We start from the raw sequence: 14465 nt of genomic DNA, 5'->3' as shown, positions 1-14465 counted from the left end.
AACTTTATTTTCATGCAAGATGGGATGACAAGACATTTCACTTTCCAGATGAAAGATTTGCTTCAGGAAACCTTCTGTAATGACCACAGCATCTCTAGGCAGTTTCAAGATGTTGGCCTTCCAGATCCTCTGACCAAAATCCATGTGACTTCTGGTTGTGGGGACATTTGTACAATTGTGTCTATTAAGGATGTATCCACAGGCTTCCTGATTTGAAGGATAGCATCTGACAACATATTGCTCTGATCATACCAGATGTTCTGTGAGCAACTGTCAACCAGGCCATGTTACAGATGCAGCATGTCACTGAGTCAGGAAACCATACAGATGTTGTGACTATGTCCTAAAAAACTTTCAAGAACCACCATTAGCATGTGTTTGATTGTTCCTCCCTTTTTATTGCACCCACACCACGTTCTGACTACTTACAGCACCATATATTCACCTGCAGGCAGAAAGTGTAACTGTTATTTCTTTTAGCATATTTCATGAGCACACTGACTAATGAACATATCAACGATGTTTCAGAAACCTGTGATGTATGCAGCCTGCACTGCAGCACCCAGAACACCATCAGTTTTATTGTAACTATCTGGTACCACACTACAGAAACACTAAGAAATAAATTTATTGAAGTTCAAACAATATTTTTAAGTTAATTAGCACTGTTATACAGCATTCAGAACACAATTTTCCATACAAGCTAATCCTTAGTTACTTCTATATTCTCAGCATTGTTTTTGGTCTTCGTTTTCATCTTCCTCAGGATGCTAGTTCCCAAATGTGATTGAAATGTAAGAAAATTCTAAAATATTCTCATAAAGAAACAGCAAACTCATAATGAGCTGTTGCCTTGATTTATTTCCTCTACTTTTACTTTTTCTTTCAAGATATGGTATCTGGCTTATATATTCTCTTTAACACTGTGTGGAAACAATAATCCTAAGTAATATTTTGGTTTATTTCTGAGTACTGATCTCCTTTCTATGCTTTTTTATGTTGTTTGGAAGTCAGCATTTATAAGAATCTTGTAAGTTAGTTGAAACTGTGTTCTTTGTATGCAGTGAAGTTCATATTATATTTGTGTGTGTCCTTGTTCAACAAAGCAGAATAGTTTATTTTTAGATATGATTGTTTGAAATATTTACAGTAAAATTACAGCTAATATATTTAGCTCTTTCATTATTATTTACAGGACAGCCTTGTTGGCATAGTTTGGCAAATCTTTGTATTTGTATGTCTTAGTATAAGATAGGTGTTGGTAGATCTATCCATAATATATGTTATTTGGAGTGAATCTCCACTTATAGTTTATGCCATTGTCCTTGTGAGAAATATATTTTTACTTCCTTAGAAAAGGTTACCTTTATATGGTCCACTCATCAACAAAAACACCCAAAAATTCTTAAAACTATATCCATTAAGATTTGAGTCCCCAATCAAAGGGCAGATGTCATGAGACTTGGCAGCTTTATTTGCATTGAATTATGTTTGTTTGTCAGCATTTTTTAAATAAATTATTTGCACTGGCTCATTTCTTTGTAAGACATGTTTTCAGATATTCTCTCATCCACCTCTCATTTTAAATCATTTCTTGCTATGAGTGCTGCGTCATCTGTGTACAAGATTACATCATCATTAACTGCTGAAAGCGTGTTGTTTACCATAGTATGAGTAGGAGAGTCCTAGCCCTGATCCCAGTGATACACCATGTTTTACTAGTTCAGTGTACAAGTTCACAACACTGGCAATATTATAATTTACCTTCACATATTGTACTCCTTTTTTGAAGTTAAGTTTTGTGATACCACTAGCTTTATCCTTTTTTGCCACACTTATTAAGTATTTGTAATAGGTCGCCATAGTTAATAAAATTAAATGCTTTAGAAAGGCCAGGAAATAAAACACATTTTTTCTTTTTTCACCTTCTGCTACACAAGCTGCAATGTTACCTATTCCTATGCAAATCAGAACAAGATGTTAGGATGAGATGGTAATTCAATCATAAGTCTTTATACAGAGACAATATATGTCCTCTCTCTCCAATGTGAAACATCATTTATGAACAGGTTATGAGGAATGGATGTTAGCAAGAGAATGGAATAAATACATCAGAGAAGAAGAGCACTTAAGGAACACTATCTAGAGTTTGGGGAAACCCACAAATGATGGAAATGTATTATACTAGTGACTAGTTGATCTGATAGCATAGAAAATATTCACATATTGGCTTATGTCAGCATTTGTGATGACAATGTAGCAACAAAAACATTCAAACTACAAAGAATTTTTGAAATGAGCAAGAAAATGTGTTTTTTAACCAGGATAATAATGCAAAAGTGTCACATCTATGACACAAACAATAATAACCAACATGCCATTTTAGCAATGGATAGTAACAGAACTAAAGGCCAAGTTCTGAAGAATACTTAATCAATTAGTAGAAAAATATCTCAACTCGTACAGTAGTTAAAGAAGGAAGATAATCACATAGTATGTAAACAAATTTGAAAAGCTTCTAAAGCAAAAGCAAATGCTGTACTATAAACAGTGCAAATGAAATTGTACGCAGGCAAGGTTAAAGATCTTAACAAAATATTCTTAGTTACACAAAGTGCAGTATTCAAAATCATTAGTGATTATCATATCACTTTTAAACTCATGTTGGGGTGCAAAAATCAGCATTCATTTATTCGTTGAGAACACGGTAATCCAAGTTAGAAAAATGTTGAAATATTGAATTCAGTTTCCATATTTTTTTATGAAAGGGACCCAAGGTGTACTACAGCTATTCAGCTGCCATAACCTCCAATGCTAATAAATCTATTATTACCTGTATTGTTGAAAAATAATTCAAATGATTACAATTCATCAAGAACCTGGAGCTCAAAAGAAGCAATGATAACTCACACATTTACTACAGAGTGTATCTAATATTTTTTGGTTCATAGCTGTACTCCTCTTTAAAATTCTAAGTTTGTGTATTAATTATCATATTATTCTTTATAGGCTCTGCCGTACATTAGTTCGATTAATGGACTTCTATACTTTTAACTTTTGACTTTTAATAATATGCAGGCAATGCTTAAAGCTTAACATATTTTATCCTCATTAATTTTGCTTCTGATTTTGGCTAGCACTTGCTGTGATACATTCATACTTCAATAGGTAATATACTAGTTAAAATAATGGGAATTCTAAGCTGTAGACAATGAATAAAAGCTGAAAAAAACACAGATTTACTGGTGGACAAATGATAGGTGAATCATTGACAAATTTAAAAGACAAGAAAACTGACCTACTTTTTCAACTTCCACCCTTTTTCTAGTATAAGTACAAACTCACTCCCCCCCCCCCCCCCCCATCACCCTCTCCATCCCCCCTTCTCTCTCTCTCTCTCTCTCTCTCTCTCTCTCTCTCTCTCTCTCTCTCTCTCTGTCTCTCTCTCATACTCACTCACAAAAACACCCCCCCCCCCCCACACACACACACTGACTGTGAAATTTGTGTGTGTGTGTGTGTGTGTGTGTGTGTGTGTGTGTGTGTGTGTGTATGTATGTGTGTGTGTGTGTGTGTGTGTGTGTGTGTGTGTGTGTGTGTTTGTGTAGGTGGGTGGATGGTTGCACACACATGCACATGAGTGAGGGAGAGAGAGAGAATATTAGTATTTATGCTAGATAAAGGGCAAAGCCTTGGAAATTAGAGCTGTTTTTCTGAACTTTAAAGTATGGATCTTTACCACACACCTTTCATTTGCACATTAGTCATTGTCTCTATTTGTTTTATGATTTTACTTGATAGCACAACATAGATCCTATAAAATTTGTGGGATTTAATTTATAATTTTCTTTTGCACCATCTGTAGTGTGTGAAAGCAAATAATTTGAGAAACTGATGTTATAGAAGTATAGTTAATGCAATCTGTGGCTTATGGTTAAAAAACAAAATGAATGCTTCTTTGAAAACTAACTAACTTTGTTAGTAGTTATTTTTTTCTCTCTAATGTTAAATTTATATTTCCATTTTCAGTCTATTAAATGTTTATATTGTTTGTAATTTTTTTGCATTTTATCACAGTATTATACATTTTATCTTAATTTGTGTTTTCATTTCAGTTTACAAAACAACATGTAATTGATATGTACATATCATTCATAAACAACTGGAAGTCAGCAAAAGAAGCAGTTAAAGCTACATGCCAAGCAAAACCAGCATTTGCCAAATTTCTAGAGGTAAGGAAAACAATATTCCTTTGTCTTAATATCTAAAGTGTTTTTCCTTATGTATTGTTTCTGATGCTATCTGAGTAGTACATACTTGGAGATAAAGAAAAACCAACTTCCAATATGAAATTTAAATAAAATACGAAATTATTCCAGAATGAGATTTTCACTCTGCAATGGAGTGTGTGCGGATGTGAAACTTCCTGGCAGATTAAAACTGTGTGCCAGACCGAGACTCGAACTCTGGACCTTTGCCTTCTGCGGGCAAGTGTTCTACCATCTGAGCTACCCGAGCACATCTCACGTTCTGTCTTCACAGCTTCAATTCTGCCATTACCTCGTCTCCTGCCTTCCAGACTTCACAGAAGCTCTTCTGGGAAGGTCAAGGTCCTGAGATTGAGTCTCGTTCTGGCACACAGTTTTAATCTGCCAGGAAGTTTCGTTACGAAATTATTATTAACCATTCCTCTCTTTGAGTTTCATTCTTATAGTCCATCACACATGTGTAAAGAGATTGCCTTAGTGACATCCCACTGGTATCTCTTTCACATTTCAAGTGACTCCTTCTTTGTCCTCTTGCCTTTGTAATCTCATATCATTAAACCTTCTTCTTTGTGAACCTTCATTGTTCCTATTTTAACAACATTTGTGTGACATTTCATTTTCTTACATCTGTATTGTATCGAGGCCTAATAACTGGTGTTCTCTGGTGGGGAAATTATTTTCTCTTTTGTTGTTTCCATCAGAGTTTGCTTTGTTTCCTCCCTCCATCACCCTTTTTGTGTGCATATTACTTTAATGCTGTTCAGGAGGTTGGAATGTGTTATGACACCTCTCACCACAGCCTGCACTTTCACTCTTATCATCTCCTTATTAGCAAAGAAGACCCAGCTTCAGATTCTGTAACATATTGCAATCATCCAGACTGAATTCTGATTAGATGTTTATGCAAACTGACAATGTCATATAGTTCATAAAGATGACCATTTTTAATTACATGTAAAATATGTATTTTATATGAAGGTATGTAGGGAGTTGTGGTATGGATAATACAGTTTATGAACTAATTTTATGGTATTTTAACTGGTTTAAATAGAAAAGATTGTTAATAAATTAAATATAAGAAGTAAATGCCTTTTTCACTTTGAATATTTGTCATGTGTGGCAACAAACATACTATGCATGTGTAGAAAGAAATGCATGAAATTATCACTGTTAACACTGTATGCTAGCTCATGTGCCACACTCTCACATATTCTGATGTGGTTAGTTTTTCTTTTTTGTCATTAATTCAATATTTAATTTACTTTAAAGAGTAAGTATATACAATTATAAATACCTCAGCATTCTTAATACAAGTGATTATTTAAGTTTTCAGGCTGTATATAGGAACAAGGAAAAAGTTTCTTGAACACACAGTGAACATTCTGTTTTTAAGTTCAGAATGCACACATTTTTCAATGTAACCTACTTTTAGATTAATTAATTTGTCCAACACTTTTCCAGTGAGTAGATTACACATATGAAGTGTCATTCTGGAAAAACTGCAAAATACCTCTCTACATATGTCATATCATATTGTTGCAGAAGAAGCTTAGTAGCACTGTGGTGTTGTGGTTATGCTTCTCTTACATTCCACTACAAGATCCATTAGTCTATGCACGGCATGACATGTGACAGTTACTTTTCTAGGACTGGCTCCAGGAATGATCACTTAATCCAGCAAAAATAGTCTCCACATGCTCAGATACATGTCTGCCTGTCCACAGTATCATCTCGTCTAGCATAATCTTCGAGCTACCACAATCTATAATTGCCTGAGAAGCTTCCAAAAAGTCCCATCCGAGAATGAAGTCATAACTACACTCTTGCAAGATGATGAACTCTAAGGGCTGTGTATGGCCACGTCCATAGATATACTGTCAAAATTTGCACATGGCCCAGATCACAGCAAGACATTCTCTTTCTGTAGTTGAGTAGTTTTTCTCGGCTTTTGTAAGTGTCCTAGAAGCATAGGCTATAACCTTCATCTGAAATTTGCGCCACAACAGCACTAAACTTGTACCCACTGGCATTAGTGTGTAGTTCTGCAGGTGCTCTCTCATCATACAGTCCAAGTACAGGGTCACTCATCAGAGCTTTTCACAGCACATCAAAAGAATCCTGTTGAGAACCACCTCACATAAATTTAGCATCTGTTTCTAACAACTCTTGGAGTGGCCTGGCTTTGATACAAAAGTTTTTGATAAAATGACGGTAATAAGAATGTAATCCTAGGAAGCTTTTCACACCTCTACTACTTTTAGGAATAGGAAATTCCATTATAGATCTCACCTTTTTCGGGTCCGGCTGCACGCCTTTGTTTGACACAAGGTGTCCAAGTATTGTGATTTCTTTTGCTGCAAAGAGACACTTTCTTCGATTAAGTTTCAGTCCACCTTGTTGGCGACACTTAAGAATGGCCCTCAGTCTGTTTATATGTTCATCAAATGTCTCTGAGAATACTAGAATGCCATCTAAGTAACAAAGACACATCGGCCACTTCAGGTGACATAGAAGATTATTCATCATCTGTTCAAAAGTTTCTGGTGCATTACACAAACCAAACAGCATTACCTTAAACTCATACCAGCCCTCAGGGGCGATGAATGCAGTTTTCTCATGATCAGCCTCATCTTCTTTGATTTTCCAGTATCCCGAGTACATGTACATGGTTGAGAAAAACTTAGCCCCCTTCAGCAATCTAGTGTATCATCGGTTTGTGGAAGAGGGCAAACATCCTTTTTAGTTATCTTATTAAGCTTCCTGTAATCAACACAAAAGCGCCAACAGCTATCCTTCTTCCTGACGAGGACCACTGGTGATGACCATGGGCTCTGTGAAGGCTGAATGATGTCATTCTTCATCATTTTCTCTACCTCATTCCAAATTATTCAGCATTCTGTTGCTGACACATGGTAGGCTGTCTGGCTTATTGGTTGATGGCCTTCTAATCCAGTTCTTCACTGTCAATTTGTCTAATTTGCTCTTCACTTGTTGATTGAAGCATTCAGAGAACTCTTGAAGAATGGCAAGTAGTTTCTTCTGTTGCTCCTTAGTGAGATCTGGTGATAGTTGAACTATAAGATCTTGTCTCATAGTGGTAGTGCTAATTTCGCCCGCAGACTTGGCATGTGAGGTTTCTATGATGCTCAGCTGTTCTGCAATTAATGGCTCAGCATTTGCTATGCGCATGTGTCTTGGAAGGATCTGCGGTTCTCAGTGACAGTTAACTACCCACAATTCACCAAATCCATTCTTAAACAAGATGACAGAAGCTGGGATGACCAAGTTATTCTTCAGTAATAGACATTGTATTAAAACACAGTGCCGTAAGGTCATTAATTACGGATCAAGGGAAAGTTTTTCAATCGAATCTTGTGGCAGAGATAAACTGTTGGTGCAACATTACTCATCACATGTCGACTGCCTACTGACCACAAACTAATGGGCTTACTGAACACCTTAATAAGACCTTGGCCGACATGCTATCAATCGAATCTTGTGGCAGAGATAAACCGTTGGTGCAACATTACTCATCACATGTCGACTGCCTACCGACCACAAACTAATGGGCTTACTGAACACCTTAATAAGACCTTGGTCGACATGCTATCAATGTTTGTCAATGTTGAGCAGAGCAACTGGGATTAGGTTCTACCTTTTGTGACATTTGTCTACAGCACTGCCAAACAAGACACCACAAGATTTATGCCCTTTTCCTGGTACATGGGCGTGAGGTGACTCTGATGGTGGATGCTCTGTTTCCATTATATCCTGAATACGTGGATGATGACTACATCAGCCAGGTAGTAACAAGAGCTGAGGAAGTTCAGTAGTTAGCTCGACTCCGCACAGAGCAGGCTCAAGAAAATGATCGCCGAAGGTATGACGCGGGCCACTGCCCTGTTGTCTGCCAGCCTGGTGTTCTCATCTGGATCTTCACTCCTGTTTGGAAGATTGGTCTCTCTGAGAAGCTCCTCAGGCGCTACTTTGTACCTTATAAGGTTGTAAGACAGTTGTCTGATGTTACTTACGAAGTTGAAGATTTTGACCCGTACACACGACGACAAAAGATCAGAGATATGGTCCACATCCTTCGAATGAAGCCCTACAAGGATCCTGCAACCCAGGTTAAATTCAAAGCTCCAGCGACAGGCAACAAGCATAAAGGTGATGGAGAGCATAGCGGCAAAAGAAGTTCTAAGAAGATCCACACCCGGGTGAGCATCAGTCATCGGGAGTTGGAATATGCAGGACCGATGACTCGTTGCTGGCCTAGGACCACGTAACACACAGACTCTCTTCACTTAAGGAGGGAGCAAAATGACAGAAGAAACTGAGTAGCATTGTGGTGTAGTGGTTATGACACTAAACTGTTGTATGGCTGGTCATGAGTTCAAAACTCCTGTGGACTGTATAATTTTAATTTCTATATTCAGTCTGAGTACATTCTAGAAGTATCCACAAATGTCAAGAATCATTGTACTGGAATGTTCTGTGGCTGTATATATACTGTATGTGTTCTGGCCAGAGGCAGTTTGCTCTGTGCTCTTGTATGTGCAATTGCTGAATAAACCTTCATTAAGTGAACTTAGTGTTCATCATTCATCTAATTACACCTTCTTCTACGTGACGATATTCTTTGCACTTCAAGTATCTCCTCATCATAAATTTCTTTAGATGTGAAATACCTGGAACTCAGAAGGTGCCAGATATAATGAACAGATTGGATGTTTCGACAAATTGTACTTCATATTCACAAAGCAATCCAAATCGCTTTTCAACTTTTTTAATTGTATAATGCAAAAGACTTGCTTAGTATTCACTAAATATTGGTTTAACCTTTTTAGGTAATTAATGAGGAGAACACATTTGTCATTATAGAGAAGCATGAACACAGTCATTCTGGCATATATAATCAACTTCTCCATTTTTAACGCATAGACACCAGAATCCACCTAGTGCTTAGACTGTTGTTTCATTTCTGACCCATATAGCACATCCATAGTTCAGCTGAATTCTGTTTGCAAATGGTATGTGAAACATATTCCCATTTATTCAGCATTCAGAACATTCACAAAGATTTCTTACAGATAGTTCTTAATGTAGAGTACCGTACTGTACTACTGATAAGCCTTTGGTGTCAGCTGTTTCATGCACTCTCACCCACTGACTACCCAAGACAATACGTGTACTGTACACTTTCACCATGTTTTTGTCTGCGGTTGGAGCATCAGGACATCTTTAATTTTAAACCTTCACTAACTTTGCATTAGTTACAGTTAACAGTAAAGTGTACACAGCAGTAGGACATCTTTCATTTGGATCTTTCACCAACTTTGTATTAGTTTCCATTAGCAGTAAAGTGTCATCAACAAATAATTTTATGACAACACAGAATTTCACATTATCTATTTCAACAAAATACCCTCTTTTCAAAAGTTGTATGAACAAATCTTTTCTCCAGATTCAGTTGACATTTGACTTTAATTATTATGCAACATGTATTGACATAAAAAAACAATATTTCAATCATATCAGTCCCATCTTTGCACTATGCCAAAAAATTTCCTTCCTGTCCTAAGAAACATTGACTTTCACAAGATGTTCTATTACAGATTGAACTCTCCAGGCATGACTCATGACCTACCTTCAAAGCTTTACTTTAGTAAATACCTGTCTCCCACTTTAGAAACTTCACAGTAGTCACACATGACTTGGAGGGCTAACATTCCAGGAAGTTTTAATCTGCCAGGAAGTTTCATGTCGGTGCACACTCTACTAAAAAGCTCAAGATTAACTGCGGACACAAGAATTGTTTCATTTCACTACACAGGTCCTATGTGTCTGCACAATAAGATTAACTTAATTTTACTAGTAATGTCTTAACACACTAAAAACTCTGCAAGTGCCTATACTTACATAACACATGCCATTGATATCTCTACACACACCATTGCAGTCACTATGTTATATTTCACTTACCATAATAAATAATGTCATCTGGCTCAAAAGTCCAGTGCAAGTCTTTCAACTGAATGCCACTTTCACCACTTGCATGTCTCTGAGCTGACGACACCCAGTGTATCCACGTGGTCACACATTTCAAATGCTTACCAGTCTCACCATTGCTTAACTTCTGTGATTGCAAAAGAACAAGAGTATCCAACACGGTGAGGTTATTGGCACTTATGGTATTATAAATAGTTCATTAGGTCAGAAATTTAAGTTCTGAATGATCATTTTATAATATTTTCCATGTAAACAGTCTTCTGTACCTGTGGTTGTGCATTCTCATCTTACCATTACTGAAGTACATTCATTTTATTGTGGAAAAAGTCCTGAGTGATAAATAAAATGGTGTGATGAACTTCCCTCAGAATCCTACACATTGGGCTTATGAAATACTTATGTCATTTTTCTTTTGGATGAATGTATGCCAAATGCTACTCTTTCCTTTCCCACAGTCTTGAGCCCAGTCTTGGCTCAGGGACTTGAGTTGTCAGTTCCATTGCTCATCATTGACGTTTCCTTCCACTTCTAACAGCAATAAAAGTAGAGAATATAGCTGGTTTTAGAACTATAAATCAGAAAATAGCTTTGTAGTGAATAATATTTATTAATGAAAAGTTAAATACAATTTACATCTCTCTTTGCCTAGTGAATACAGTCACAACACAGAACTGATAGACTATTTTACATACACATACACTTATTGTTGATATACCTCTCAACACTGCCAATGCAAATGTATCACATTCAAACACATCTGCTTACTTTTATATCACAAATAAATTACATTCAATGTTTCTTGAAATTTTACAAATTTATCCTTGCTCAAAGATCTGGTGAAAATGTCTGTCACATTGTTTTCTGAATCTACTCTGCAAATACCTGTAATTCATTTAATATAAAATTAATTCACAAAATGATAGTGTACTTCAATATACGAGTACTTTGATTTTTTTGTTTAGTTACCATATGCTGCAATATTGATTGCCCCTGAGTTTTATTCATATACTTTAACAGGTTCATCACTTATTTCATCAAAAATATTCAAATTATGCAGAATCTCAGTGACAGCTACTGAAAATGCTGCATTCTCAGCGAAAGTAGATGATTTTGTAAAACTTAAAACTTCCTTGTTTCTTACACTTCGAAAATATTATGTTTACATACAATACAATTACATAGCCTGATGTAGACTTATTATCTACACAGTCACATGTCCCATGTGCACTGCAAAACATGTTTAAAGTGAGTATCATTGTAAAAATTTTGAAATCTACTCAAATAGTGTACACCATAACTTATATCTGCTCACATTCCTGACCTAATGTACAGGAGAGAACCTAACAAGTTTATGTAATTAATACCATGACTTGCATGTTGTGATGGCTCCAAGGGTCATTGCTTTCTTTGCATAATTAAAGTCAATATTTATCCCAAGTTCTTTATTTTACCTAAGTTTTCCACCTAAAATCACTTGGATAAAACACTTTTGATTCCTTGTATTTTCCCTTTACTTTTACTATAAATTAGCACACCATTAACAAACACAAATACGTAGATGACATAATTTGCAGTCACCAGTCATAAAGGCAATACGTATATTTACTTGCACTAAAATTTACTTCTTCTTGTTACATTTAATGTTGGCCTTGGAAACCACTTGCATTCTCTACATTCCTCCATCAATCATTTCTGTTCATGACTTTCATGGTCTAGTCTCCTTTTTTCAGGCCCATTGCCTCTGTATCCTTGGTGATATCATGCTTCCATTTTGTCCCTGGCCTTCCTTGCTCCCTTGTGCCTTCCACAGATCCTGAGAATGCTACTCATGGTAGTCTTTCCTCTTCTATTGTAATTAGGTGTTCAGCCCCCATATTCTTTGCTTCATCCTTTGGACAATATCAGCTTGCTATTATAGGTCTGCCACGTCCTGTTTCTTTAATATCTTCCATTCCTGTGACTGTGTGTCCTTCTTGGGGACAAATACTTTCCTTGAGGTCTTCCTCTGTTTTCCCTAATGCAAATGTTTCAGAATCATGTAGAGTTTCTGAGAGAATTTTGCTCTGATACAGTCTGATTTTCAACCTTTCAAAACTTCTCTACTGTGCAGTCCCATAAGCCAAAACATTATCTATTTTCCACTGCAATCCTTTGTTTAATCTCAATTTCCATTCTGTTCTGTTTGCTAATAATGCTTCACAAATATTTAAATATGTTTAGTCTCTTAATAGTGAATTTATCGACTGTCAAAGGGGTCTGATCATTGGGCAGCTTGATCATATGTATACACTTAGTTTTCTCCTTGTTAATTTTCAACCCTGCTTTCCCTGCAATATTTCTGTAAGAACTTGTCATGAGCTGCGAGTCCTGTATAATACCACTTATTAGAACATCGTCCACATATGCAAGTCAATTTATTATGATATTATGCAGTTTCATTCCTGCTTGGTTTAATTTTTGGTGTTTTCTATCTTTTCCAAAATTAGAGATAATGCATCTCCTTGTCTAAGACCAATTCTGACTTCAAAGTGCTCTGAAATTCTTCTGGTGATCTTTACTCTGTGTTAGGTTTCCTCTAAATACATCTGTACTAACTTTATTAATTTGTGTGGAAACTGACACTGAAACTCTTTCAAGACATTGATGATTGTGCCCCTATGCAAGCTGTCATAACCTTTTTTGAAATGTACAAAAACCATGTGAATATTGATGTGATGTTCCCAACCTTTCTTGATTGCCTGTCTGAGTGTAAAAAGATGGTCTGTAGTTCAACTGAAACCACACTGAAAGTCGCCTACAATTTCTTGTGCAATTGGGATCATTCTCTTCAGTAGACACATTTTTCAGTCATCAGGCAATCAGTTGTGTTCCCAGACATTCTTTAACAGTTTTTTTTATTTTAACCAGTACCAGTCCTCCATTCTTTATTATCTCCCCTGCAATTTGATCTTTGCCAAAAGCTGTATGGTTTTTTTTTTAGGTTTTTGATTATTTTAAAACATACGATTTTTAAAAATTCGTCCAAACAATCATATTGTGCTGTAAGACTTACTTTCAAACATTATAACACCTTAAATAACACCACCTTAAATCACTTACAAATTCTGTCTTTTTGATCCTTGTACCCTCAAGGATACTTTACATAAATTCCTGTGAAAACTTATCATTTAGAAATGCAGTCTATAGATTCATTTGTTCTACCATTATGCCCTTTTAACAACAATGAAAGAATCAATATTTCCTTGATAGTGTTCTACAGTAATCATCTAGGTTTGCACCATCAAGATCAGAGGTGAACTCCTTGGGAGCTACAAACAATGCAGGACTTTCATCTAGGTATTCACTCTTAAATAATGCATATTGAATCATATTGGTGAAACAGGCTGATGAGAACTGATGAAATATGATAGGATGCAACCAAATGCAAAACAGTGTCTCATGAAGATTATTGTGAAAGTGATTAGCTTTTACACTCCTGGAAATTGAAATAAGAACACCGTGAATTCATTGTCCCAGGAAGGGGAAACTTTATTGACACATTCCTGGGGTCAGATACATCACATGATCACACTGACAGAACCACAGGCACATAGACACAGGCAACAGAGCATGCACAATGTCGGCACTAGTACAGTGTATATCCACCTTTCGCAGCAATGCAGGCTGCTATTCTCCCATGGAGACGATCGTAGAGATGCTGGATGTAGTCCTGTGGAACGGCTTGCCATGCCATTTCCACCTGGCGCCTCAGTTGGACCAGCGTTCGTGCTGGACGTGCAGACCGCGTGAGACGACACTTCATCCAGTCCCAAACATGCTCAATGGGGGACAGATCCGGAGATCTTGCTGGCCAGGGTAGTTCACTTACACCTTCTAGAGCACGTTGGGTGGCACGGGATACATGCGGACGTGCATTGTCCTGTTGGAACAGCAAGTTCCCATGCCGGTCTAGGAATGGTAGAATGATGGGTTCGATGACGGTTTGGATGTACCGTGCACTATTCAGTGTCCCCTCGACGATCACCAGTGGTGTACGGCCAGTGTAGGAGATCGCTCCCCACACCATGATGCCAGGTGTTGGCCCTGTGTGCCTCAGTCGTATGCAGTCCTGATTGTGGCGCTCACCGCCAAACACGCATACGACCATCATTGGCACCAAGGCAGAAGCGACTCTCATCGCTGAAGACG

General features: G+C 37.0%; 1 protein-coding gene across 2 annotated transcripts in view; it reads left to right on the top strand.

The window, feature by feature from the left end:
• The window catches only part of LOC126298442 (rho guanine nucleotide exchange factor 17), a 950787-nt gene that overhangs the window by 694475 nt on the left and 241847 nt on the right, over positions 1-14465 (top strand). For both annotated transcript variants that reach the window (XM_049989771.1, XM_049989770.1), the window contains exon 5: positions 4116-4232. In XM_049989771.1, coding sequence (XP_049845728.1) covers positions 4116-4232 — 117 coding nt within the window. The remainder of the gene's footprint in view (positions 1-4115; positions 4233-14465) is intronic.

The sequence above is a fragment of the Schistocerca gregaria genome, chromosome X (assembly GCF_023897955.1).
Source record: "Schistocerca gregaria isolate iqSchGreg1 chromosome X, iqSchGreg1.2, whole genome shotgun sequence".
In the NCBI taxonomy this organism is placed as follows: Eukaryota; Metazoa; Arthropoda; class Insecta; order Orthoptera; family Acrididae; genus Schistocerca; species Schistocerca gregaria.
Note: the sequence above shows the minus strand (reverse complement) of the source record. Positions and strands in the feature narration are given on the sequence as shown.